At 42.8% G+C, this 26,409-nt stretch overlaps 1 protein-coding gene across 5 annotated transcripts in view; it reads right to left on the reverse strand.

The window, feature by feature from the left end:
- ZMIZ2 (zinc finger MIZ-type containing 2) overlaps positions 1 to 26,409 on the reverse strand; it is a 698,887-nt gene that overhangs the window by 317,372 nt on the left and 355,106 nt on the right. For all 5 annotated transcript variants that reach the window (XM_044084229.1, XM_044084228.1, XM_044084227.1 and 2 more), the window contains exon 3: positions 22,131 to 22,248. In XM_044084229.1, the coding sequence (XP_043940164.1) occupies positions 22,131 to 22,248 (118 nt within the window). The remainder of the gene's footprint in view (positions 1 to 22,130; positions 22,249 to 26,409) is intronic.

The raw sequence follows: 26,409 nt of genomic DNA on the forward strand, positions 1-26,409 counted from the left end.
TGCAGGATCCTCTCCCGTTTATTTTGAGGATTAGGGAAGAAGCTTGGCAAATGGATGGCTTGGTTTAGAGCCACAATGGAGACCACCTTAGGCATAAAGGACGGGTTAGTCCTGAGGGAAACCCTGTCAGCATGGAAAATAATGAAGGGTTCCACAGCCATTAATGTCTGTAACTCAGACACTCTTCTAGCTGAGGTTATGGCTAAAAGCAAGGCTGTTTTCCAAGAAAGGAATTGCCCTTGGTCTGTCCTGTCTGATCTTGAGTAGTAGCTTTGAGAGGAGGGGCAGAGGGGGAAAGGCATAAATTGAGAGGTTTTCCCATTTGAAGGATAAGGCATCCACTTCCAGGCCCTGCTGTGAGGGTTCATGGTGCAAAATTTGCTCAGCTGGTGGTTCTCGAGGGAGGCACCCCCACCTCTGAATTAGAAGGTTGAAGGTGTTGGCCTCCAATTTCCAATCATGTGGGTCCAGGAGATTTCTGCTTAAGTCGGCTGCCAGTAAATTCTGTTTCCCTGGCAGGAACTGAGCTTGCAGATGCACTTGCTTGCTCAAGTCTGTATTCCACAGGGCCATGGCTAACCTGCAGAGTGGGTAAGAATGGGTTCTCCCCTGCTTGTTTATGTACCACATAACTGTGGTGTTGTCTGTTTTTATCAGCAGCTGTCCTGGAAGGATTAGGTATTTGAAGGCTGTCAGAGCATACTGTACAGCTAACATCTCTTTGATTGATGTACAAGAGAATTTGTCCTGGGCTCCACTTTCCCTGAATGCATTTGCCTGCCATGTGAGACCCCCATGCATAGTCTGATGCGTCTGTAGTCAGGGTTTGGGTGGCGAGGGGTTGAGTGAAAGGCAGTCCCTTGTTGTGGTTGCATGCTTCTGCCCACCAAAGGAACTCTGCCCTTAGAAAAGGAATGATCGGAATGACTGTTTCCAGGTCCTGAGAATGTTGGCACCAAAGACTTGTTAAGTACCATTGAAGTTTCTCATATGCAGTCTTGCACATGGAATTAGCAGAATGCATGAGGCCATGAACCCTAGGGCTTGCAGTATTTTCCTTGCAGATGGCTGCGTTTTGGTGGCCATGTGTTTCAAGTAGTTTTTCAAATAGATCTGTTTTTCTGGAGTGAGAAAGGCCATCTGGGAAGTTGTGTTCAAGCTTGCTCCCAGGAATACAATTTTTATGACTGGGCACCAGTTGTGATTTCTTTTCTTTGATGGTGTACCCCAATGAAAATAAGGGTCTTTTTATAAATGCCAGATGTTGAAGTAGTATTTCCTGACTGTCTGCCTAAATCAGGTAATCGTCCAAGTATGGGAAAATTTGGATATTTCTCTGCCTGCAGTATGCAATGGCTGGAGCCAGGCACTTTGTGAATACTCTGGGTGCAGTAGATAAGGGAAAGGGAAGTGCAGAGAACTGACAGTGCACAGAGCTTGCCCTGAAGCATAGATATCTCCTGTAAGACTCCCTTATGGGGATGTGCAGATAAGCTTCTTTTAAGTCTAGGGTGAGTAGCCAGGCATCCTTGGCTAGCATAGGGAGAAGCTGTTGCAGGGTTAGCAGTCTGAATTTTGGGACCACCAGAAAGGTTTTGAGATTGGATGCCAAAATCCCTCTTTTCTGGGCACCAGGAACAGCCTGGAGTAGAAACCCTGTCCCCTTTGTTCTAATGGAACAGGTTGGATGGCGGTGACATTCAGCAGGGAATGTACTTGCTTTTGAGCCTCAGCCCACTGGTTTGGAAGAAGGACTGGAAACCCACTTGGGGTTGGCAAGGAATGGAAGTAGAATCTGTACCCCTGGTATACAATGTTTAGAACCCATCGGTCTTGAGTAATGGACATCCAGTTTTTGGCACAAAGGGCAAGTTTTCCTCCTAGGGATGCAAGTAGATGGGCTGGGAAGGATAATTGACAAGTCATTGTGAACTTTTACCATAAGGGGGTGGCTTGCCACTCCCTGTTTTTGAGGTGGGAGCACTCCATTGTTTAGATCTCTGCATACCCTGAGACTGTAGTCTTGGTGGTCTGGTTCCCCTGGGTTTGGACTGAGATGGCCTGGAAGGGGCTGGAAAGGACTAGTTTTTTGTAGGCCAATGCCTACTGAATCTAGGTGGCTCCACTTGTAAGAATTCTTTAACAGTTTGCATAGATTTAGCTTTTTCTTCCATCTTTTTAAGAACCTCTTCTGCTTTGCTGCCAAACAAACAGTCCTGATTTAAAGGAGCATCTAGTAATTTTGATTTGACATGGTCTGGCAAGGTTTGTTCCTTCAGTCAAGCATGAGTTCTCAGTATAGATCCAGTGACTGCAGCCTTGCAAGCTTCTAGGGCATCAAAGCCACACTGCAAAGTATGCTTACTAACTTGGTTTGCAGAATGCATTAACTCTTGTAAATCTTTATTTTCTGCACAATCTGGAAGTAACACCATTTTTTGTTTAATTTGTTCTATAATATGTTGCTGGTACTTCAATATATGAAACTGGCAATTCAATGCCCTGATGGCAAGAGTTGCAGAGGTATATACCTTCTTACCCCATCTGTCTAAAGCTCTGGAATCCCTGTCTGAAGGAATAGGGTTTTTGGCTGTAATAGCCTGGGAAGTGGGTCTCAGGATCCGCAGTAGTATTCTTAAAGAGAAATTTGTGAGAATCATGTTCTCTGTAGTACCCGTCAGGTTTTCTAGGGGCTGGTGGTAAAGTGTCTGGAGTAATACTGGATTCCATAAAGACATCATCTACAACATCCAGGACAGGGGGGTATAGCTAGGAGACTGTGCTGAGGCAACTCTAAAAATTCTCTAGGTCTCTTTTTAGACCGAGGATAATCCTGGCATTCCCAGCAGAAATGCTCTCTTAAAGTATGCAAGGTTTCACCAAAAGAAAAATCCTCTGGAGGAGAGGGAGAGGGAATGGATTCCTCTGCATCAGAATCCTCATAGGTAGATAAGGATATGTCCTGGTAATCAGAAGGGTCAGAGTCATCGGACTCCTCGTATGTAGAATCAGAAAGAAACTCAATTCTTGGTCTCTTAGAAGGGGAAGGCTAGCTTTCCCTAATTAGGGTGATAAGGTCTTCAGCCATTCGAAGCATTTGTTTTTGAGACATGGGACCTTGAGCATGCACTCTGGTTGTTGGTTTTCCAGGCATAGTGCATACTCTGGGCTTGAGAAACCCAGTACTTTTAGCTAATGTCGGTTTAATGCAAATATCGTTAGGTCGGAATGCACCCTCAGAAGCCGGTGCCTGCACAGCAGCTCTAGACCCACAGGTTCCATAGTTGAAGAAGCATCTCACGGCATACCAGACTCTGAATGGGTCTCAGCAGAGGCCTGCAAATCTGTAGAAGTGGGTATCAAGGGCTGCAAAGGTGCCTCAATGAGTACCGGCGGACTGGCAACTAGCTTAACGAAAGCATTGTCTGCAGTTTTTGACCTATGCGGTCTGTCTCTTGTCTTTATTTTTGCACTTTTTCAGAAGATCGGTAGTCGGATGGCTTACCGAAGCTATTTCAGAATACAGAGAACAAGAGCAAAAGAATTTAGTGACAAAAATAGCCCAAAGACTAATGGTTCGGGTGTTAAACAAGGCACGAAACCGACAGAGAGGGACATCATGATCTGGGCCTAAACAGGTGACGCAGTAAGAATGAAAATCTCTGTGAAGTATTTGCTTTCCACAGGCAAGATAATTGTTAACTTTTTCTGACATTGGTTAGAGCAAGAAAAAAGAATTCCCAACGGGGTACTTAGCTTTAGTAGACTTCAGGTTTGAAACTCGAAAAACGAAAATTTCAGGTAGCAGCCGACCGGCATTTGCGAACTGCTTCTGCTTCGGGCTCTTTCTCGGCAAGAAAGACTGATGTAATGGTGTCGGCTGCCTGTTTTATACCCTTGATGACCTGACGTCATGGAAGAAGCGACAGCATCCGATGCAGAAATCCCAAGACTATGGTACTCGGGCCGATGAGGGCTACCTGCAGGCAGATAACCCAAGTGTAATGACTCCAACAGTGAAACACGAAGAACATTTGTACTATGTTCTTCGTGTTTCACTGTTGCAGTCATCACACTTGGGTTGATTCCCAAAGCTGAAATGAAGGGTGGAGGCAGTCAAGAAGTGTTGGGGCTGGCTGGAATGCCCTGCAAGACTGAAGTTGCAAAGCCTGCCCTGGATTTGGAAAAGATAGGCAGGTGGTAATGCTTGGTGAAGTTATGAACAGAACTTCATGTTGCGGCCTCTAGGATGTCCCTGGTAGGGACCTATCTGAGAAAAGCTGCAGAGGTGGAAGTTGCCCTAGTGGAATGTGTCCTGACCCCCTGAGGGGGTGGTTTCCTGTGGTGTTTGTAACAGAAATGGATACAGTGTGCTATCCATTTGGAGATGGTTTGTTTGGATATGGCCTCTAGTAACTGGTCAGTTTTCCTAAAGGGCTTAGTCCTATCCAGGTAGAATCTGAGCTGTCTGTGCACATCTAAAGAGTGCAGGATCCTTTCCCCCTTATTTTGAGGCTAAGGGAAAAAAGTGGGCAAATGAACAGATTGGTTAAGAGCCACACTGGACACCACTTTAGGCATGAAAGTTTGGTTACTTCTGAGGGAGACCCTGTCAGCATGAAAAATGATGATGGGCTCCACAGCCATGAGTGCTTGTAGCTCAGACACTCTTCTAGTTGAAGTGATGGCCAGAAGCAAGACTGTTTTCCAAGAGAGGAATTTTAACTCTGCTGAAGCTGCAGGCTCAAGGGGGGGGGGGGGTAGCATGAGCTTTTCCAGCACAAAGTTAAGGTCCCAAGCTGGGGTAGGAGCTCTTCTGGGTGGCCTTAAGTTGTTAGCCCCTCTTAGGAACTGCTTGATGAGAGGGTGGGAAAAGAGAGGTGGCTCTGTGCTGTAATGAGCAGAGATGGCAGAGGCATGAATTTTAATAGAAGAGAAGGAGAGGCCCAGTGAAGTAGGTCTGCTAGACAATCCAGGATGAGAGTTAGGGATGGCTGTGCTGGTTCAGCTCCTTTAGCCTGGATTCAGGACCAATACCTTTTCCTCTTGTCAGCATAGGATTTTCTAGTGCCAGGATGTCTGGCTTCACGTATAACGTCCAGGACTTGCTTGCTTAGGCTGGCCACTGGAGGAGACATCAAGGAATAAGCCAGGCTGCCAGGTTCAGGGTCTGCAATTGTGGATACAAGAATTCTCCATTCTGCTGGGTCAGGAGAGTTGGAATCTGAGGGAGGTACCATGGAGGCAGCGGTGACAGACTGTGCAGTAGTGTGTATCAGTGTGAGCATGGCCAGTCTGGGGTAATCAGGATTGCTCTTGGTTTTTCCTCCTTTATTTTGAGTAGTACCCTTGAAAGAAGAGGTAGAGGGGGAAATGCATAGGTCAAGAGGTTTACCCATTGGAAGGATAGGGCATCCACTTTCCAGGCCTTGCTGTGAGGTTCCCTGGTGCAGAATTTGCTGAGCTGGTGGTTGTTGTGGGAGGCAAATAGGTCCACCTTTGGGGTACCCCATTTCTGGGTTATGAGGCTGAAGGCGCTGTGGATTAATTGCCACTCATGTGGGTCAAGGAGATTTTTTGCTTAAGTTGTCTGCCAGAGAGTTTTGGTTGCCTGGCAGGAATTGTGCCAGCAGGTGAATTTGCATAGCTGAAGCCGTGTGCCAAAGGGTCATGGCTAGCCTACAGAGTGGATAAGAGTGACTTCCTCCCTGCTTGTTGATGTACCACATCACTGTGGTGTCTGTTTTGATTAATAGAGTCCCCTGAGAGAGTAGATGTCTGAAAGTTGTCAGAGCATGCTGAACAGCTAGCATCTTTTTTTGGTTGATGTGCAGATGTATTTTATTTGGGCTCCAGTGGATCTGAATGCACCTGCCATCCAGGTGCGCACCCCAGGCATAGTCTGATTCATCTGTGGTTAGAGTCTGGGCATCATGGGGGTTGTGAAAAGGGAAGGCCCTTGTTATGGTTGCATGCTGCTGCCCACCAAAGAAAATCTTTCCTTAGACAAGGTATCATAGGTATGACAGTTTCCATGTCCTGAGAGTGTTGACACCAAAGGCTTTTTAAGTACCACTGAAGTTTACTCATATGCCGTCTGGCATATGGAATTAGTAGAATGCAGGAAGCCATGAACCCTAAAGCTTGCAGGATCTTCCTTGCAGATAACTGGGTTATGGTGGCTAGCTGAGAGAAGTAGCCTGCCAGATAGGCTTGTTTTTCTGGAGTAAGGAATGCCAGCTGGGAAGCTGTGTCCAGGCTTGCTCCCAGGAATACAATTTTCTGACTGGGGACTAGTTTGGATTTCTTTTCGTTTATAGTGTATCCTAGTGAGGTCAGTAGGTCCTTTACAAAGGTCAGGTGCTGTAACAGCTTTTCCTGACTGTCTGCCTGAATGAGGCAGTCATCTAAGTAGGGGTCAATTTGAATATTTCTTTGTCTGCAAAAAGCAATGGCTGGAGCCAGGCAATTTGTGAAAACTCTGGGAGCACTGGATAAGCCAAAGGGAAGAGCAGAGAACTGAAAGTGCATAGATCCTGCCGCAAAATGCAGATATTTCCTGCAAGAATCCCTGATTGGGATGTGCAGCTAGGCATCTTTTAGGTCTAAGTTGGCTAACCAAGCATCTTTGGATAGCACAGGAAGAAGCTGCTGGAGGGAGAGCATTTTGAATTTGGTATCACCAGGAAGGTGTTTAGAATTGATAGAGCCAGGATTGGGCACCAGGTGCCCTCTTTTCTGGGTACCAGGAAAAGTCTGGAATATAAACCTTGGGCTATCTGGTCTGTAGGAACAGGCTGTATTGCCCTTATGGAGAGCAGGGATTGAACTTTGATTTGAGCCTCTGCCCACTGGTTTGGAGGAAGATTTGGGAACTCTTTTGAGGTTGGCAGTGTGTGGAAATAAAATGTTTACCCCTGGGACACTATGTTGAGTATCCATCAGTCATTGGTAATGGAGGCCCAGTTTTTTGCATGGGAGGCAAATTTTCCTCCTAGGGGCACAGGCAGGTGGGCAGAGGTAAGGGGTAGAGTTGTAAAGTCATTGTGAGTTCTTGCCATAAAGGGGTGGCTTAGCACTCCCCGTTTTAGAAGTGGAGGTACTCCATTGCTTAGATCACTGCATTCCCTGGGACTGCTGTCTGGGGGGGGGGGGTCTACTTCCCCTAGGTGTAGTCTGAGCCAGTCTTGATGAGGCTGGAAAGGACCCAGGGAGAGATGCCTACTGAATCCCGGAGACTGGACTTACATTTGGGTTATCTGCTTGCAGTAGCCCTCAGTCGGCCTGATTATCAAAGTCTTGGGTCCTGCGTCGGTTGCTGTCTCATCTTCCATGACGTCAGGTAGTCAGGGGTATAAAGCATGCAGCCGACGCCATTACATCAGTTTTTCTTGCCCCAGATGTCAGGTGCCCCCCCTTAATGGGAAGCAAATAAATATATATATATATATATATATATATATATATATATATATATATATATATATTTATATTTATATATATATATATACAAGGTTATAGCGCCAACAAAAAAGCAAATACACCAAAAAGCTTTTAAGTATAGTAAAGGAGAACAGAGGTATAGCCAAAATAAGTCAGGGGGCTGGAGGGAGGGTAACCAGGAATGCAACAGTGAATAGACTCGAACATCTACATTTATGGTAAGTGTACACAACTGTACTATGTTTTTCGTGTTTCACTATTGAAGTCATCACATTTGGGTAGATTCCCAAAGCTAAGGATGGATGGAGGAATTTAGATAGCATTAGGACCAGCTATAAGGCCCTGCAAGACTGCAGTGGCAAAGCCAGCTCTGGATTTAGAGAAAATTGGCAAATGGTAACGCTTGGTGAAGGTACGTACAGAACTCCAGGTAGCAGCTTCTAGGATGTCTTTGGTAGGGACACCTCTGAGAAAGGCTGTAGAGGTAAATGCAGCCCTGGTTGAATGGGGTCTAATCCCCTGTGGGATAGGTTTTCCATGGTGCTTATAGCATAAATTAATGCAATAGCCTATCCATTTAGAAATGGTTTGCTTTGAAATACCCTTCCCCTCTGCCCCTACAGCAAATATCACCAGCAGTTGTTCAGATTTCCTTAGAGGTTTAGTCCTGTCCAAGTAAAATCTTAAGTTTTCTGTGCACATCTAAGGAGTGCAGTATCCGTTCCCCTTTGTTCTATGGATTAGACAAGAAGGTTGGCAAATGAATGGACTGTTTAAGAGCCACACTGGATGCCACCTTGGGCATGAAAGAGGGATTGGTGCTGAGAAACACCCTGTATGCATGAAAGATGATGAAAGGCTCCACTGCTGTAAGGGCCTGTAATTCAGATACCATTCTTGCTGAAATGATTGCTAAAAGGAAAGCAGTTTTTCAAGAAAGGAATTTTAACTCTGCAGTTGCGGTTGGCTCAAAAGGAGGAAGAGTGAGTTTTTCCAATAAAAAATTAAGGCCCCAGGCTGGAGTTGGGGCTCTCCTGGGTGGTTTTAAGTTTTTGGCCCCTCTGAGGAACTGCTTGAGCAGTGGGTGAGAAAAGAGGGGTTGTTCCGTGTTGTAATGAGCTGAAATGGCTGAGGCATGAATTTTGATGGAGGAAAAGGAAAGGCCCTTGTGAAGCATCTAAGTTAAGTATTGAAGAATCTGAGGTAAACTGGGTGCTGTTGTGGCCATCCCTTGAGTTTGGTTTCAGGCACAGAAACTTTACATTTTTCAGCATAAGATTTTCTAGTACTAGGCCGTCTTGCCTCCAAAATGACATCCAACACTTGTTTACTGAGGGATGGTAACAGAGAAATTAGGTAATTAGCCAGGCTGCCAGGTTCAGGGTTTGAAGCTGGGGGTGCAGAACCTGGCTCTTCTGCTGAGACAGCAGGGTAGGGGTCTGAGTTAGGTGCCATGGGACCAGCTGTGACACACTGCGCAAGAGGGCGTGTTGGCGTGGCCAGTCTAGTGCAATCAGTATCATCCTTAGTTTGTTCTGTTTGATCTTTAGTAGTACTTTGAAGAGAGGCAAAGGAGGAAAGGCATAAACTGACAGATTTTTCCAGCTGAAGGACAGAACATCCACTCTCCAAGCTTGTTTGTAGGGAGTCCTTGTGCAGAATTTGTCCAATTGGTAGTCCTGGGGGGGGGGAGGCAAACAGGTCTATATCTGGGATCCCCCATTCGTTGATCAACATGTTGAAAATATTTGGTTCCAGTTTCCGCTCATGTGGGTCCATGAGATTTCTGCTTAGTTCATCTGCCAGTGCATTTAGTTTTCCTGGCAGGAAATGAGCCTGTAGATGAACTTGGTAGTGCAAGGCTGTGTTCCACAGAGCCATGGCTAGTCTGCAGAGGGGGTAAGAATGGGTACCCCCCTGCTTGTTTATGTACCACATAACAGTGGTGTTGTCCGTCTTTACCATTAATTGTCCTGGAAGGATGTGGTCCTTGAAGGCTGTCAGAGCATTCTGTACAGCTAACATTTCTTTTTGATTGATATACAGGTGCATTTGACTTGGGTTCCATTCGCCCTGAATGCACTTCCCTGCCAGGTGAGCCCCCCCATGCATAGTCTGATGCTTCTGTTGTTAGGGTTTGGGCAGCAAGGGGTAGAGTGAATGGTAGTCCCTTGTTTTGGTGGCAGGCCTCTGCCCACCAAAGGAATTCTAACCACAGGCAAGGTATGATAGCGGTTGCCGAAGCGCTACAGGTGCAATAAACTGGTGTTTTAAGTGGATTCTTCGTCTGTGGTCTTCAGTTCATCTTTTCTTTTTGGTTCATGCAGTGTAAGGTATGATAGGAATCATTGTTTCTAGATCTTAAGAATGTTGACACCATAATCTCTCATTTGAAAACCACGTGGCCAAAGTGGTTAGAAAAACATTTTATATAGCCCACCTAAGCATGAAGGGATTCACATCTAGATCAGGGGAGGTCATCGTGCCTCTTTACTCATCCCTCATCAGGCCCATAATTGAGTACAATGCCCCTTTTGGGATGTACCTTACCAGACACCTGCAGCAACTGGAAAGACCCCAAAAGTACCTCACCAAGAGGATCAAAGGGCTCAAACAGATGCCATATGCTGCCCGGTTAAAGAAACTCCAGCTCTACTCAGTGGCATACCGCCTGCTCAGAGGCGATCTGTGCCTGACGTATAAAGCCATGTCCAACCCAGAATTAATGGACATGCTACACCTCAGAAAATCCAAATCCCATCGAGCTACGCGCTCAAGAGATTTGAACCTCAGCATTGAAATAAATAGGACATGCTGGAGGGACAGATTCATAACCCAGAGGCTCCCTTCACTCTGGAATAAAATCCCAGTCCAGGTTAGGCAGAGTCCCTCACTGACTCTCAAGAGGAATTTTGATGAGTGGATGGGAGATCGTAGGTTTACCCCGGGTATCACTTCTGTGTCACTGTAAGACAGAGGCACAGTATACTAACCTTGAAAAAGGGCATAGCAAAATTCATTTAAAATGGGTGGAGAAAGCCAAACACACTCTGGCTAGGCTTATAAATGCCCTAGCGCAGATAGCCTAGTATGAACCTATGAACCTATAGGCTTTTTAGATACCATTGTAGTTTCCTCATACGCAGTCTTGCTTATGGAATTAGTAGAATGAACGAGGCCATGAACCCCAAACCTTGCAGTATTTGCCTTGCAGATAGCAGGGTTTTTGTGGCCACTAGTCTGAAGTAAGTTGTCAAATGAATTTGTTTCTCTGGCATGAGGAAAGCCATCTGGGAAGTTGTGTTCAAGCTTGCTCCCAGGAATATAATTTGTTGACAGGGTACCAGCTGTGATTTCTTTTCGTTTATGGTGTACCCCAGACAAGTTAACACCTTTTGTATAAATGCCAGATGATTCAGAAGTATGTCCTGGCTTTCTGCCTGAATTAGACAATCGTCCAAGTACGGATATATTTGAATATTTCTCTGCCTGCAAAATGCAATGGTTGGAGCTAGGCACTTTGTGAATACCCTGGGTGCAGTAGATAAGCTAAAGGGCAGTGCAGAGAACTGACGATGCATGCAGCCTGCTTTGAAGTGTAGGTATCTTCTGCAAGATTCCCTGATTGGGATGTGCAGGTAGGCTTCCTTTAAATCCAGAGCTGCCAACCAGGCATCTTTGCCTATCATGGGAAGCAACTGGTGTAGAGTTAGCATCTTGAATTTTGGAATCACCAAAAAGGTGTTTAGGATAGATAGGTCCAGGATAGGACACCATGAGTTGTCTTTTCTGGGTACTAGGAAAAGTCTTGAGTAGAAACCTTGTCCCTTTTCCTCTTCTGGTACAGTCTGAATAGCCTTTAATCATAAGAGAGAGAGTACTTGCTTTTGAGCCTCTGCCCACTGATTTGGGGGTAGATCTGGCCAACTGTTTGGGGTTGGTAATGTGTGGAAGTGAAATATGTATCCTTGAGAAACTGTTTAAAACCCATTTGTCCTGGGTAATGAGTTCCCAGTTTTTTGCTTGCAAAGCAATCTTTCCCCCTAAAGGAGCAGTCATTTGAGAAGTGCTTGGAAGTGTTAAAGTTAAGTCACTGAGACAGCTTACCATAGGGGGAGTCTTACTACTCCCTGATTTGGAAGTGGGAGCCCCCCACTGCTTAGTCCTGTGCGTAGCTGAGACTGAAGCCTGGGTGTTCTGCTGGTTCTGGGTTTGAACTGAGAAGTCCTGGAAGAGGCAGGAAAGGATCAATTTTTTGAGGGCCAAAGCCTACTGAATTTAGGAGGCTGCACTTGTAAGAAATCTTTAACAGTTTGCATAGATTTAGCTTTTTCCTCCATCTTTTTAAGAACATCTTCTGCTTTGTCACAAAACAGGCAGTCCTGATTTAAGGGAGCATCCGGCAATTTAGTTTTAACATGATCTGGCAAAGATTGCTCCTTAAGCCAAGCATGCCTTCTAAGTACAAACCCGGTGACAGCAGCCCTGCAAGATGCTTCTAGTGAATCAAAATCACATTGCAAAGTATGTTTTCCAACCTGTTCAGCAGAATGCATTAAATCCTGTAAATCCTTATTTTCAGCACAATCAGGAATCAACATCATTTTCTGTTTAAGCAATCCAATAATATGCTGCTGATACTTTAGCATATGAAACTGGCAATTTAACGCCCTGATGGCCAAAGTTGCAGAGGTGTATACCTTCTTACCCCATCTATCCAGGGCCCTGGAATCTCTATCAGAGGGGGCAGGATTTTTGGCATTAGTAGCCTTAATGCCCTTGGGTCCCTGTGAAATGGTCTCAGGATCCGCAGTAGGATTTTTAAAAAGGAACTTACGATAATCAGGAACCCTGTAATATCTATCAGGTTTTCTGGGAGCAGGAGGTAAAGAGTCAGGGACCAAACTAGATTCCGAAAAGGCATAGTCAAAAATGTCCAGCACAGGATGGATAGCTAAAGGCCTGTGTTGGGGCAGGAGTAAGAAATCTCTAAGCCTCTTTTTAGAATCAGAGTAATCCTGGCTTTCCCAGTGAAAATGCTCCCTAAGAGTATGCAAGGTTTTACCAAAAGAAAAATCCCCTGGGGGAGAAGCAGAAGGAATAGAGTCCTCTGCATCAGAATCCTCATAGGTGCATAAGGGTAAATCCTGGTCATCAGAGGAGACAGAATTTTCAGAATCCTGGTCAGAAGTATCATAAGCAAATTCAGTCCTAGGTCACTTCGAGGGGGAAGGTTGGCTTCCCCTGATTAGAGTAATAAGGTCTTCAGCCATTCTTACCATTTGTTTTTTAGGCATAAATGCCTGACCATGCGGTCTGGGCATCAGTTTCCTAGGCATGGTTCGAATTTTAGCCTTAGAAGAAGAAGATGGCGTCGGTTTATTATGCAAGTCAGTAGGCCTGAATACACCCTTAGAAGCCGGTGCATGCACAGTGGCTCCGGACCCATTCAAGGCAGAGACATCTGCAGGTTCCACAGTTGAAGCATCTTGCGGCATACTGGACTCCAAATGGGTCTCAGAAGAGGCCTGCAAATCTGAAGTAGCAGGTATCAGGGGTTGCAAAATGGCCTCACTGAGTACTGGTGAACTGGCGACTAGCTTAGGAGAAGTGTCATCGGCAGCTTTGGACCTAGGCGGCCTGTCTCTGTCTTTATCTTTGCATTTTTTCAGAATGTTGGTAGTCGGCTGGCTTACTGAAGACCTATCTGGATAATTGAACTGAGTACCAAAATATTTAGAAGTGAAAATGTACTGACGACGAATAGTTTGTGGTTTAAACAAGGCACAAAACCGACAGCGAGGTATGTTGTGGTCAGGGCCTAGGCAAGGAATACAGTACGAATGAAAATCTTTACGAGGTATTTGCTTTCCACAAGAAATACAATTATTGACTTTTACTGACATCGGTTTAGAGCAAGAAATAAGTTTCCCCAATGGGGTACTTAGCTTTAGTTGAAGACTTCGGTTCTGAAACTCGAAAACAAAAATTTCAGGAGTCGGCCGACCGTTACTTGCGCTTCTGCTTCGGGCACCGCACATCAAGAAAGACTGATGTAATGGCGTCAGCTGCATGCTTTATACCCCTGACTACCTGACATCATGGAAGATGAGACAGCAACCGATACAGGACCCAAAACTTTGATAATTAGGCCAACTGAGGGCTACTGCAAGCAGATAACCCAAATGTGATGACTGCAACAGTGAAACATGAAGAACATCCTCTTCTGTCTTGGTACCAAACAAATTGTCTTTGTTCAATGGTGCATCCAATAATTTTGATTTGACATGGTCTGGCAAGGTCTGTTCCTTAAGCCAAGCATGCCTTCTAAGTACAGAACCTGTGACTGCTGCCCTGCAGGATGCTTCTGTGTCATCAAAGCCACATTGCAAGGTATGCTTAGTAACTTTGTTTGCAGAATGCATAAGCTCCTATAATTCTTTATTTTCTGCACAAGCTGGAACGGTAGATAATTTTTGTTTAAGAAGTTCCATTGAATGTTACTGGTATTTCAACATGTGGAGCTAGCAATTTAGTGCTCCAATGGCAAGAGATGCAGAGGTGTATACTTTTTTACCTCATCTATCTAAAGCTTGGGAATCCCTGTTCGAAGGGGTGGGATTCTTGTCTGTGGTTGCTTTTATTCCTTTAGGTCATTGGGAGATGACCTCTAGGTCAGCAGTAGGATTTTTGAAAAGAAATTTGTGTGAGTCAGGGACTCTGTAGTACCTGTCAGGTTTCCTGGGAGCAGGTGGTAGGGTGTCAGGAGTTAAACTGGATTCCATGAAAACATCATCCACAACATCCAGGAAGAATAGTTAAGGGTCTGTGCTGTGGTAAATCTAAAAATTCCCTGAGTCTGCTTTTGGACTGAGAATAATCCTGGCATTCCCAAAGGAAATGCTCTCTCAAAGTATGTAGGGTTTCACCAAAAGAAAAATCCTCTGGAGGAGAGGCAGAAGGAATGGATTCCTCTGCATCTGAATCCTCACAAGCAGAAAAGGGCATGTCTTCATAATCAGAAACCTCAGAGTCGTCTGACTCCTGGTCAGATAAAGCTGCTGGGACAAGTCTCTTCTTCTTTTAGAAGGGGTAGGCTGGCTTCCCTTAATAAGCATGATAAGGTCTTCTGCAATTTTAAGCATTTGAGATTGAGACATGGAAGTGGTGCTTGAGCTTGGGTCATCGTTTTTTAGGCATAGTTCATACCCTGAGCCTTAGAAACTCTGTAGTTTTAGAAAGAACTGAAGACACAAAAGAAGTCGTCGGTTTGAGTCGAATATCAGTAGTGCAAAGAATTTCCTCAGAAGCCAGTGCCTGCTCAGCAGCTCCGGACCTATCCAAGGTAGAGACATCCACAGGATCCTTAGTCAAAGAAGAGTCTCACAGCATACCGGACTCCAAATGGGTCTCGGTAGCAGTCTGTGAATCCATAGAAGTGGGCATCAGGGGCTGCAAAAGCACCACACCGAGTATCGGCGAACTGGCCACTAGCTTAATGGAAGCGTCGTCAGCAGTTTTGGACCTGTGCTGTCTGTCTCTGTCTTAATCCTTACATTTTTTCGGAAGATCGGTAGTCGGATGGCTCACCAAAGCCATTTCGGAATACGGAGATAGAGAGTGAAAGTATTTAGCTACGATAAGGGCACGACAACATATAGTTCTGGCACTGAACAAAGCACAAAACAAACAGCGAGGGACATCGTGGTCTGGGCCTAAACAGGTGACGCAGTAAGAATGGAAATCTAAGTATGGTATTTGCTTTCCACAGGTGAGACAATTGTTAACTTTTTCTGACATCGGTTAGAGCAAGAAAAAAGGATTCCCCAACAAGGTACTTAGCTTTAGAAGACTTCAACTTCAAATTCAGAAATGAAAACTCAAGTAGCGGCTGACCGGCACTTGTGTGAACTGCTTCTGCTTCGGGCTCCTCGGCAAGAAAGACTGATGTAATGGCATCGGCTGCCTGATTTTACACCACTGATGATCTGACATCAGTCCTGGAGTGACAGCAACTGATGCAGAAATACTAAGCCTCTGGTATTCGGGCTGACTGAGGCAGGATAACCCAAGTGTGATGACTGCAACAGTAAAACACGAAGAACATCTGGATGGCTTTACCCCCCACCCCCCCACCCCCACACACACACACATACACAAACTAACTACAGGGTTGCACTACTGTGGAGAAAAAAGAAAACAGTCTAGCAGTTTGAATCACTTCCACGTCACACACAAAAAACACATCAGCAGTAATCTCCTATGGGAAAAGCAACTAGGTATTCAAAATCAATAAACAGAAATCAACAAGTTTAAACCTGTCCACTTTACTCTCAACCAAGTAAACCAAATGTACTGCAGCAATGTTACCCATATTGTGCGTAAGCAAATTCACATACCCCAACAGCATTGCTTCAAGGTGGTACATTACGAATGTGAGGAGACATGGAGCTGAAAGCCGCAGCATAACAGGAGTTGAACCAACTGTGTTTCACACAGGAAGTACACATGCCAGGTACATTTCAGAGTTGCTCTAAGCCAGAGCTCAAGCAGACTGAATGAACACCACCAGCAATTACTTGTGCTGTGTCATTAGACTACTGACTTTTATTACTCTAGAAGTAAACTTTCGGTGTGAGGTACACTAAAAGAGGTGTCTAAGGTTGAATGGCATCAGATGGAAAAGAAGAGTATTAGTCAATATTGGCTAAAATATTCAGATGCATGTATACTTAATGAAAACTTTAGATAACTGCAGCAACTGACTCTTTTGATTGATGTTAAAAAACACAGATGTACTAAGTTAGGTTCTGCATGATCAAAAGTAGCTTCAAAACAGAAAGACGATTTAGCCCAAAATAAAAAGGCTTTACACTTACATATAAGAAAGTTACTTCTCCCATTACAGAGACAGACAGTAGTATCAAGGCAATAAGAAAATAAAATAAAATAAATAAATAAAATTCATCCTATCATGCCTAGTGTTGGATTGCTATGTTCTCCAGTGAGTTTACACAGATCGGCTAGCTACATACCAAATGTAAACTTTGATGATGTCACTACCACAGACGGTGATGCTGTTCATGTGAGTGATGCTACTAAACATGGAAGTAGCCAGGCTAAGGCACATCTCAAAAGATGACACTGTTTAGTGAGTGGTTTTCTGGAGATGATACTGGATATCATTGGTATGCACTGGGAAGGCATCATTACTGCATTGTCAAGGGACAATATTTGTGTCCAATCCTGTCCTGGGGGTGGTAAACACATCACCATGGGATGCCCTAGCTGTGATGCCATTCCTCTCCTCTGAAGGTATTTGCTGAAATGTATAGACATGCCCCGAATGTCACATTTCATTTCACAAGTGCTTTTTTTTCTGTATAGGCCCTTTGATTGAAAACATCTCAACTTGTCATGTTTTCTGTGTCATCTTCTGAAATGTTTACCCAACATTTAGGACATATACTGGACTTCGGCTGTGGGTGATGGCTTCAGACTTGATAGCAGAGTTTGTCTCTTAGTCTGAGCATCACTTGGTTCAGTCTGCAGAGAGGTTCAGTTCAGGTACCTAACCTTGAGTTCTTCACCTCCATCTTGCAACACTATAGAATGTTGGTGAGAAAATTAGCTTACATCATCTGCATCATTAATGTTGGCAGCATTTTTACAGCCATTTTATGGATACAGCTTTACTGCCTGACAGTTTAAATTAATGGCATTGCTTTTTAAACATGACTCTAGTCTGCACATATCTTTCTTTATCCAAACCATACAAGAATGACATACTATGAAATCCATTATAGCCCTAGCACACTTGTGTTTTACAATGAGATGTGTACACATTTATAGGCACCATGCATTCAGGGACTTTGTACCCCAGCCAAAATGCATCCATAACATGATCTATATGCAGTTTTGTAATCGCTTTGAGAGGCGGGAACAACATGTTTTACTCTTGACCATTCATTTTTAGACAAGGTTACAAACTGTTTGAATGGTCCCTAACCTATTATATCAGAATACTACAAATGTTTTTATGTTTGCCAACAATCTGTATGCAGTTAGCAAAGGCACATACACATTAATAACTCTTCTGTAATAAAAGAGTAAATACAGTGTGTTAGCCCTCCACTAATGTCCATACCACAGCCAATGCTAGATGGTTTTAATCAGGATATCTATGGAGGCAGCCCAAAGCATGTACAGAACTATGACACACAATGAATATATTTTGTTATGCTACTACAGTATTTTATTTTACAGGCTGTAGCATCATATTCTGAATACAGGTAAGATGTTGCAAATGCAATGCCTCACTGATGGCTCATCATCATCACCAATACGGTAAGCACTAAGAATTGTCAGCTACTTGAGTGACGTCTAAGAGACCTGTTTAAAATTTACACTCCTGAAGAGTGCTATTATACCCCAGGTCCTTGGATGCTACACTTCCACCAAGTTGTTTTCTCATGACTGATAAAATGACAAACTTTCTCAGTTTCGTGGCACATGCAGAATTTGTGAATTTCTGGAAACTAAAAACAAGGCAATGCATGTAATTGAAATATAAAACACATTACCGACCATCAACATTCCTAACCATGAATGCCTTCACAGTGGCTTACAGCTGATACCATGGAAACAAGTTTACCATGAATGACTACTTACTGTACAACAGCTATTGCCTACACTCACCAAAAAACTCAAGTATGTGCTAACAACCCCTTACTGCTCACCAACAAACTTATATCTTAACCCCTTATCGCTCACTCTGGCAATTCACTTACTCTCCAAAGACCTCAGTCCAGCTACATATAAAAAATAAACTTTAGTAAAACAACACCCACTAAATAGAATCATCTGCCCACTGAGACACATAAGGAAACAGTATATCCATAACTCAGAACTAAAGTTTTAGCAAAACAGAAGACTTTTATGACTGCATTTGCATTGTTGATAATGGTTAATAATCTATAACTTAAAAGTAAACAATTAACTAAACCCAGACAAGCTGTAGAACTCCGTCCTGGTGCCAATGCAACAAATATTTACTTATGTAATTATAAAATGTACATAGTACACATCCTCCCCCTTAAGGAGGCAGGTTTATAAACATTGGCCTTAAAACATCCTTATATTTGTTTGTTTGTGTCTTTTGGCTTTTCCCGGTTAGGGGTCGCCACAGCGGAACTCTGGTCCGCTAATGATTGGCAGTTGATTTTTACATACCGGCTTGCCAGGCCTGATGCACAACCATCAACGAAGGTACGCCCATTCACGTATGTCTCCACACAGAAGACGATTTAGCTGTGAATCGAACCGGACAGCATCTTACTGTGAGGCGACAACGCTACCGCAGCACCACCACTGTGGGTCAACCTCATATTTTAAGAAGGGATATCACAATTACAGAACAAAATTTATTAGGCAAATGCTTTTTTATCTTTCTGGTTCCTAGGGGTGAATAACATGTTGTTTCCTCTGTATAGTTCCAGTTACTATAATGTCTGTACATGCAGTGTTGTAACTTGCCCTATACAAGTATGCTACATAAAGGAACATCCCCATAACGTAATGGAGTATAATGAATCTACCTTACCAAGTAAATGCATGCTTGTCTCTCTCTCGGGTCCTTTGATGTAACGATCCCTCTGCATGGTATATATCTTCAGTTACTCTAACAGCTATACATTCAGTGTTGTAACTTGTTACATGCACTTACATGGTTCCAGTGATTATGATGATTGTCCATTCCATGTTTTCACATAACATGTATGCAAGTTCTCACTTAGCATGTGACTCAAACTCCACTCCTTAAGCTGTACACAAGTTCCTCCCATTCAGCATGACTACATGCCTGGTGTTCTCCTCTATGTACATGATGTGTTTAAACTGCTTACTATGCAGGAATCTATAATGTTCTCTTACAACTTGGAGCCTCTGTCCTTGGACCCAGGTTGTGGCTGAAATGAGTCCTTAGACCAGCCCATCTGTCCAGTTAACAATTAAGTAATTCATTCATTCATTAAAAAACTTAGTTGCACAGAATCTAACCGTTCAACTTGTTTACCTGCATAGATTTTATCCAACTGATGAACTGCAGCAACCATTCAAGTCACTTCACTAAAGCTACATTCTTACTTCCTTTCCATTTCTCTCGACTCATTGCAATTCTCCTACCTTCTTCAACAGTTATGCTTGACTGTCACACGTCTTCTCTCACACAATCCATTAATCTCTTGACATGGTGCCCCTGTTTCCTCTTGCCTTTTTCCTGTCTGTCTCAAATCTTCTTCCCCAGATTGATTTGTACTTTACTAGACATGTGGAGCTACTTCAGCTTCTGCTCTGATGTCCTCATTTCTTTGCCTGATCTGCAATGAGCTATTCTTTTCAGGCACTTCTGCTCCATCACCTCCAGCTTCCTCAACTGTTCTGCCTTTCCTGCCCAGGTTTCTCTACCATACAGTAGTACTGGTCGCACCACTGTTTTGCACACCTTACCTCTTTGGCATTCTTCTGTCATAAACTATACTTGACACTCTGTGCCATTCGACTGCAGCCCCACTGATTCTAGCTTTGACCTCCTCATTTAATCTTCCCTTCCCCTCAACCACCCCTCTCAGATACCTGAAGCTGTTATTTCCCTTTCAATGTTAGTTTTCAGCTTGTTCCGATTTCCCTTACTTGCTGCTATTAAAACAGTGTTATCTCTGCTTAATTCCATCCCATGTGCCTGCAGTTTTGCATTCCATTTCCCTATCATTTGCTGAAGTTCTTGTTCAGAGTCTGCCTGTAATGCCACACTGTCTGCATACATCGGCTTTGTTGATTTGCTCCTGTGAACCTTTTGTAAGTGTAGTCTATCACCAGTATGAACAGCAGTGGGCTCAGAGCTGAACCTTGATGCACACACAATCCCAACAGAAACCCATCTGTGAGTCCAAACACTGTTCATACGTGTATCATTGGGTCCTTGTACTTAGTCTGCTTATTCACTGGCTGCTCTAAACTGTCCATCTATATTGTCCTTTTGGCCTCGGCTATGGTTATAAAGGTTCTAGAAAATCTAGCATGCTTACCTGGTTAGCATATTAAATAAATCTGTGCATATTTTACTTTACAAATTAACCAAATAACCCTTCATGCACACTCATAGTCTTGCATGAAAATGGACAGTACCTTGACCTATGAACTTTTTCATTAAACATACATACATACACAGATAAACAAACATTTTACAAAACCACACTATCTAAAAATCCTACAGTACTGAATAAATAATTCACTACCACCTTTGCTAAACTGCACCTTGGCATCCAGGAACTTACATAGACAGGGCTGCATTGACTGTCATTTTCCATCTGTGCATCCAAAAATTTGGAGCCATTAGACAAGATTGCATTACCTGCTGCATAACAATACAGGTATCCCAGAACCTACAGCACAAAAAGACAAGACTATGGTATCTTCTAACATAACAGAGGGACAACTGGGAGTTCAGAGCATTGGTCAGGACAACATTACCTGGTATGTCATGGCAACTGTTAGGAAAATTGAACCATGCAACTACTGTTAAAACACCAAATTGTTTTGATGTAATTAAGAAACTTCACATTAGTAACATAATGGTAGTCTATTAAGCAACTGTGGAGTTAAAGGCAAGACATTTAGTTTACAGTGTTGTATAAAGTCATTTAGTGATAGTGGCAATTTAATTAAATAATAGTAGTATTTACTATGCTTAAATAAAAGTTAACATCAGTAAATTTACAGTTTCTGTAAAATGTACTTCCAGTAATATTGTTTATAAGGGATGCTGGGACTCCCCAGTAAGAACTAGGTAGAAAATAAAATGAGAGTACTAGCCCCTCTTACAAATGTTATTACGTGTAATACAGTCTATTTTCTGTTGCCTAGAATTCCTAACAATCACCGAGGCACCCGTTAACCTGCAGCACTGCATTAGCTGGTGAGTGGTAGCCTATAACCTTAGACTGGATAGCATAATCTGCTAAATTACAGTAGGGACACTCTGGGGACCTAAAGTACATCATTATTTGTACATTACGAAAAAGTACAGCCAGGAACATGTCCTACTGACACAGGGCTGTAGTACCTATTAGCATGGCTTCACAACACCCAGGAATTTGCATTACTGATACACAGCTACATCAGATGTTTTACCATAACAAAAATTCCCAGAGGCCTGCAAACACTGAGACAGGAGTACAATTCTTGTTCCCACAAAATTAAAGAACTCCGTCACCGGTTACATTATAGAAGAACATACACATATCTTCAACACTAAGACAAGACTGCATTTCTTTGCAGGGCAAATACCTATAGCACTGAAACAAAAGCACATCACTTACTACATTACAGTAGTGTATCCACACATGGGCCTGTACTACTAGAGTAAAGCATTACACTGTAACACTGAAATGACTAACACCACAGACTCCAGGGATGTGCTGCAATGCAACAACCTGAAAGGAGTACTCACATTCAAAATCAAGGGATCAAAAAATATGTCTGGCTATGGTGACTATGCTCTTAGCAATTTCTTGAACTTATAGCAAAGTGTATGTTTACTCAGAACACTTTCTTGTTTTTGTTAAGTATGTGTGATAATACAGTAACACCTGCACTTTACATTTTGGAGATTTGAATAATTGGTTTACCTGGCTTTGTGAGGTGTTGGTGACTCCCCACACAGTTGTTACCACGGAGAGAGATCCTGCAGGCTGCTGATTGGTGTTTTGATGCCAAGGAACTGGATCATACGCAAATGAGCCGTCACTATTTAAAAACAAAAATTGACAGACTTTATTTTGGAAAAGGGAGTTTACTTAAATCGACAACTGACAAAGACAAGTATCCACAGGCTCCCCTGTGTTACGGTAACCTCAACTGAAATGTATCATGAAACAAAGGTGCACCCTTGTTCCAGAAGCCAATTTCAGTATAGTAACAACAGTCTTGGCTGGTACGAGGAATTCCCTTACTTACTCCAGTGACTGATCTTTTGTGTTTGTCATAAGTACTTCTGAATGTCAGATTTCTTCCCTACTACTTACTACATCTGAATGTCAGATTTCTTCCCTACTACTTATTACATTAATCCCCTGAAGGAGACAACTTCCAGACACAGCCCTGCTACAGCCCACAATACACTTTTAGTTATTCTCTGAAGGGGGAAATGCATATTTATAGACCTGACTTCTCTTAGCATTTAAGAGAATCTTTAGAGTGGTGCAGTGGACAGTAACACAAAGTTTTCACTCATCTTTCTGAAAAAAAAATTTCTCACTAAGCTTTTACAGTAACAGATGTCCCACCAAATATTATGTTCACAAAGAAACTTGCAAGCAGGTGTTACGTAGCACGTGCCAGTTCTATAATACTTGCTTCTGATTGCTTCACTTATTTTGTCACTGTTGGCCATTCTTGTCAAACAATACATTGAAGGAATGTTGGTATTCTCTAGTTTTTTGTATATTATGTCACAGTGATGCAATGATTAGTATTGGCGCCTCACAGTACTTGTTTCACTGGTTCAGTTCTCAGTTGGGGTGCTTCTAGTGTGGAATCTGCATGTCCTTCCTGTGTCCATGTAGGATGTCACCTAGTACTCTGGTTTCTTCCCACCTCCCAAAGACATGCTGTAATTGAAGTGGCAATCTTGTAAATTGCTCATAATTCTGTGTGTGTGTGTCTGTCTGTATATGTGCGCATGTATGTCCTCTGATGAGCTTCCATGCCTTATGCCAGCTGTGTCCAGGACAGGCTCTGGCTTCCCTATGACCCTGCAATGGATTAAGCATGTAATCGGAGAATGAATGAATAATTCATTTTATCACATTCTCAAGTAATCCCCGATGGCACGTAATTACTTAAGAGCAGTTCTGCGGCAAGAGTGATGAGTTAAGTACTTTGTTGAGATTTACATAAGTGTGTGCAAATGTGTGCTTGCTGCCTAGATCCACACCACAGGATTCAGGTTTACATTACTCAGTGCACACAAATCCGGAAAATGCTCTAAAGTCCACATACTAAATTGGAAGATAGGCAGGAAAAAAGTTAACAAAGACGTTCTGCCTTGTTGACATTACACACTGACCTGGATTAATATCTGAAAATGGAGACGTTCCTAACATTCAATTAAAATACGGAGACAGAAAGAGTTCTGCTGCTTCTCCTAGCCTACAATATACATTAACCACTTCTGATGTCAGCCTGGGATTTATATTACAATCATGCTGTAGGTGCCTTGGATTACTATCTCTGCTGCGTCCTCACTGAAGTACAGTCCTGTTGCCTGAGATACAGCTACCAGCATACAAAACAGTCTGTTATTTTTCATCAGTGCCTAGCTGACACACTCTGTCCTTCTGATTACAAGGACAACATTCACAAACTTGTCACTACTTCAGATTAAAGAACAAATGGCCTGAATGGTATGTGGGCAGGTTCTACAGTTTGCAACTTCATAATGGCCTTGTACTTTTTACACAAGTCCTGACCCCCTTTCCTAAGAACGATACACAAACTTCTAAGTTTTCAAGCACTTGATCTGTATAAACAGCATGTAACAACAAGTGGATAGACAGCATGGAACTAGACAAAAAAAGAAAAATAGTACAAGGTTTCAGCTTTCCCTGCTTCAGCCATTTTGCCTGTTTCACTTGTCACATGTAAATGTAATTCTTGACTTAACTAGAAAAGCAGGCTTGTTTCCACTCCCCCAAGATCTGGGCAAGTCCCAGGGATAGTAGGAGCAGAAATATGCGTCCTCCAAAAACAAATATAAACAGAGTCACCTTCCGAGAACTGTATCAAACATGAACTGCGTTTATCTGTTCTGAAGAACAGACCAATAAAGGCTTTGAGTGACAAAACAGCAGACTCCTGAGATTTGTCTTGTAATTGTTTTTACAGATCTTCTTTAACCTATAAGCCTTCCCTGCACATCTGTAGCCTACTAAGCTCCAGATGTTTAGCAGGGGAATTTTAATAAGCAAAATTGGTTCTTCTCATAATCATTTCAGATAGATCACCAGAGCACAACTGTGGGTGTACAACTCTATCCACTCTAGCTGGTCCAAGTTGTACTTTTTTTCTAGCTTTTGTGAATTAACTAGAAAAGTAAGTAAATGTTTATTTACTTCTCAGTATCCCCTGAACATGATCTTAGGGCCAGCAGGATCTCTCTGTAGTCACTAAAATGCAATAAATATACACTGAGTTTATCTGACAGTCATGTTTTGCAGGCCAACCTGAAGCTGGTTCATTGGTCATAAATACAGCCCACAACAAATCAAACACATTTCAACACCTTCAGATCTCATTTTTTTCCTTAAGAAGGATTGTTCAAGCCTGATACAAGATACAAACAAACCGATCTATGGCACAAACTCTCACGAGCCCAGAATACAAACTGACAAGATCTTTCAGTTTGGCTGGAGTGGGGTCACTGGCTATTATAAGATCTCGAGAAGACTCGTACCACCTTCTCAAAAGTCCCATCCTTTTAGGAAGATTTTTAAAGCTATCCAAGTTTTTTTTTTTTTTTTACATTAAGTAATTTATAAATTCAATAATTATTCTTTTACCTTTTTTATACCACTTCATTCTACTAAACTGAATAATAAATGTTATCTTTGTTCTGGGTACAGTACCTTCTTTCTTTATAAGTATGCAAACACACTAATAAAAATAAATAAAACAATGTAAAGCAAAAGCTTACATTTTTCTTTAAGTATATTAACCTTAACAGCTTAGGTATCACCATAACCCTAATAAAATGCTAGGCAACATTTTCCACAGTTGTAAGTTAGTGACCTTAGCAAAAAACTCAGTAGTCGCACATAGGGCCTTTTTCACAGGTTAAAATTATTTGGCTGAGAAATGCCAGGACAAATGTTTCAGTTTGTATGTCTCCTCTAGACCCTTTAGAGAAGTCAGTTGACTCCACCAGATTTAGCAAAGCAGCAGACATGCAATGCATATTGTTACGAGGCAACGTACCAGTATCAGGCAGTCTGATAAGGACAACAGCACAACCTATTACAGGTAGCAGTGAAAAACAACCAGTAACCAGCAACTAGCTCAATCAGGCTTATTGCACAACTCTCCAGGCCACCAAAGCCTGTCAAATGTGTTAAGGGTCACTTTCTCTTCTTTCCGTAATTCAGTTACCAGTAAAACGAAGCAAAGACAAATGTCCAAGTCATGAAAACAGAATACATGGACACTTTTTTGTGATGACAAGATTGTTTACCTTATGTCTAAGCACGATCTTCAAGAGCATTGTTAAACAGTTTAGTTTATTAAAAACAACCAATACTGTATCCTTTGGGACAGAAAATACAGGATTTGAGTGTTCATACATTACAGTTTCAAAACAGACAGGGTATTTAAATCTATTTCAGATATTAGGGACCTGAACTTCACTGTCTATGACAAAAAAAGTTTAAGATGATTACAATATCGGATGTGTTGCATACTTAACTTTATTTTTTGGGGGGAGGTCCTCCATTCTTCTCATGCTCTCCCTCTTGTCCCAAGCTGCAGAGTTATCCTAGGTGTCAGGACCATCACCAATCATATTCACCAACTTTGTGCATTGGTAGAGAGATGTATACATTTGGTTACTGTGTTCCAACATCAGTTTGACACAGGACAGGGCATTTCCTTTTGGATGGAGAAAAGAAGTGCACTGTTGTACTTCATCTGTCTGATTCTTAAGTCAGTGTGACAGCACTCGTGGTTTCTACTCTAGGTTATCCTTTCACCGAATAATGACCCAACCACAACCATTGAAGGATAGAGGTCACTACATTTCCCATCTTCAGTGTCTGATCTACCTAGTAGAGCTAGTACCTGGACAGGAGAGGCAAACAATTGGTGGAGCCAAGTCCACAGGTGGGAGAGGAGAACATTTGCTTGCCTACTCTGTCT

This window comes from Protopterus annectens, chromosome 9.part0 (genome assembly GCF_019279795.1).
Source record: "Protopterus annectens isolate FY-2018-M chromosome 9.part0, PAN1.0, whole genome shotgun sequence".
NCBI lineage: Eukaryota > Metazoa > Chordata > Ceratodontiformes > Protopteridae > Protopterus > Protopterus annectens.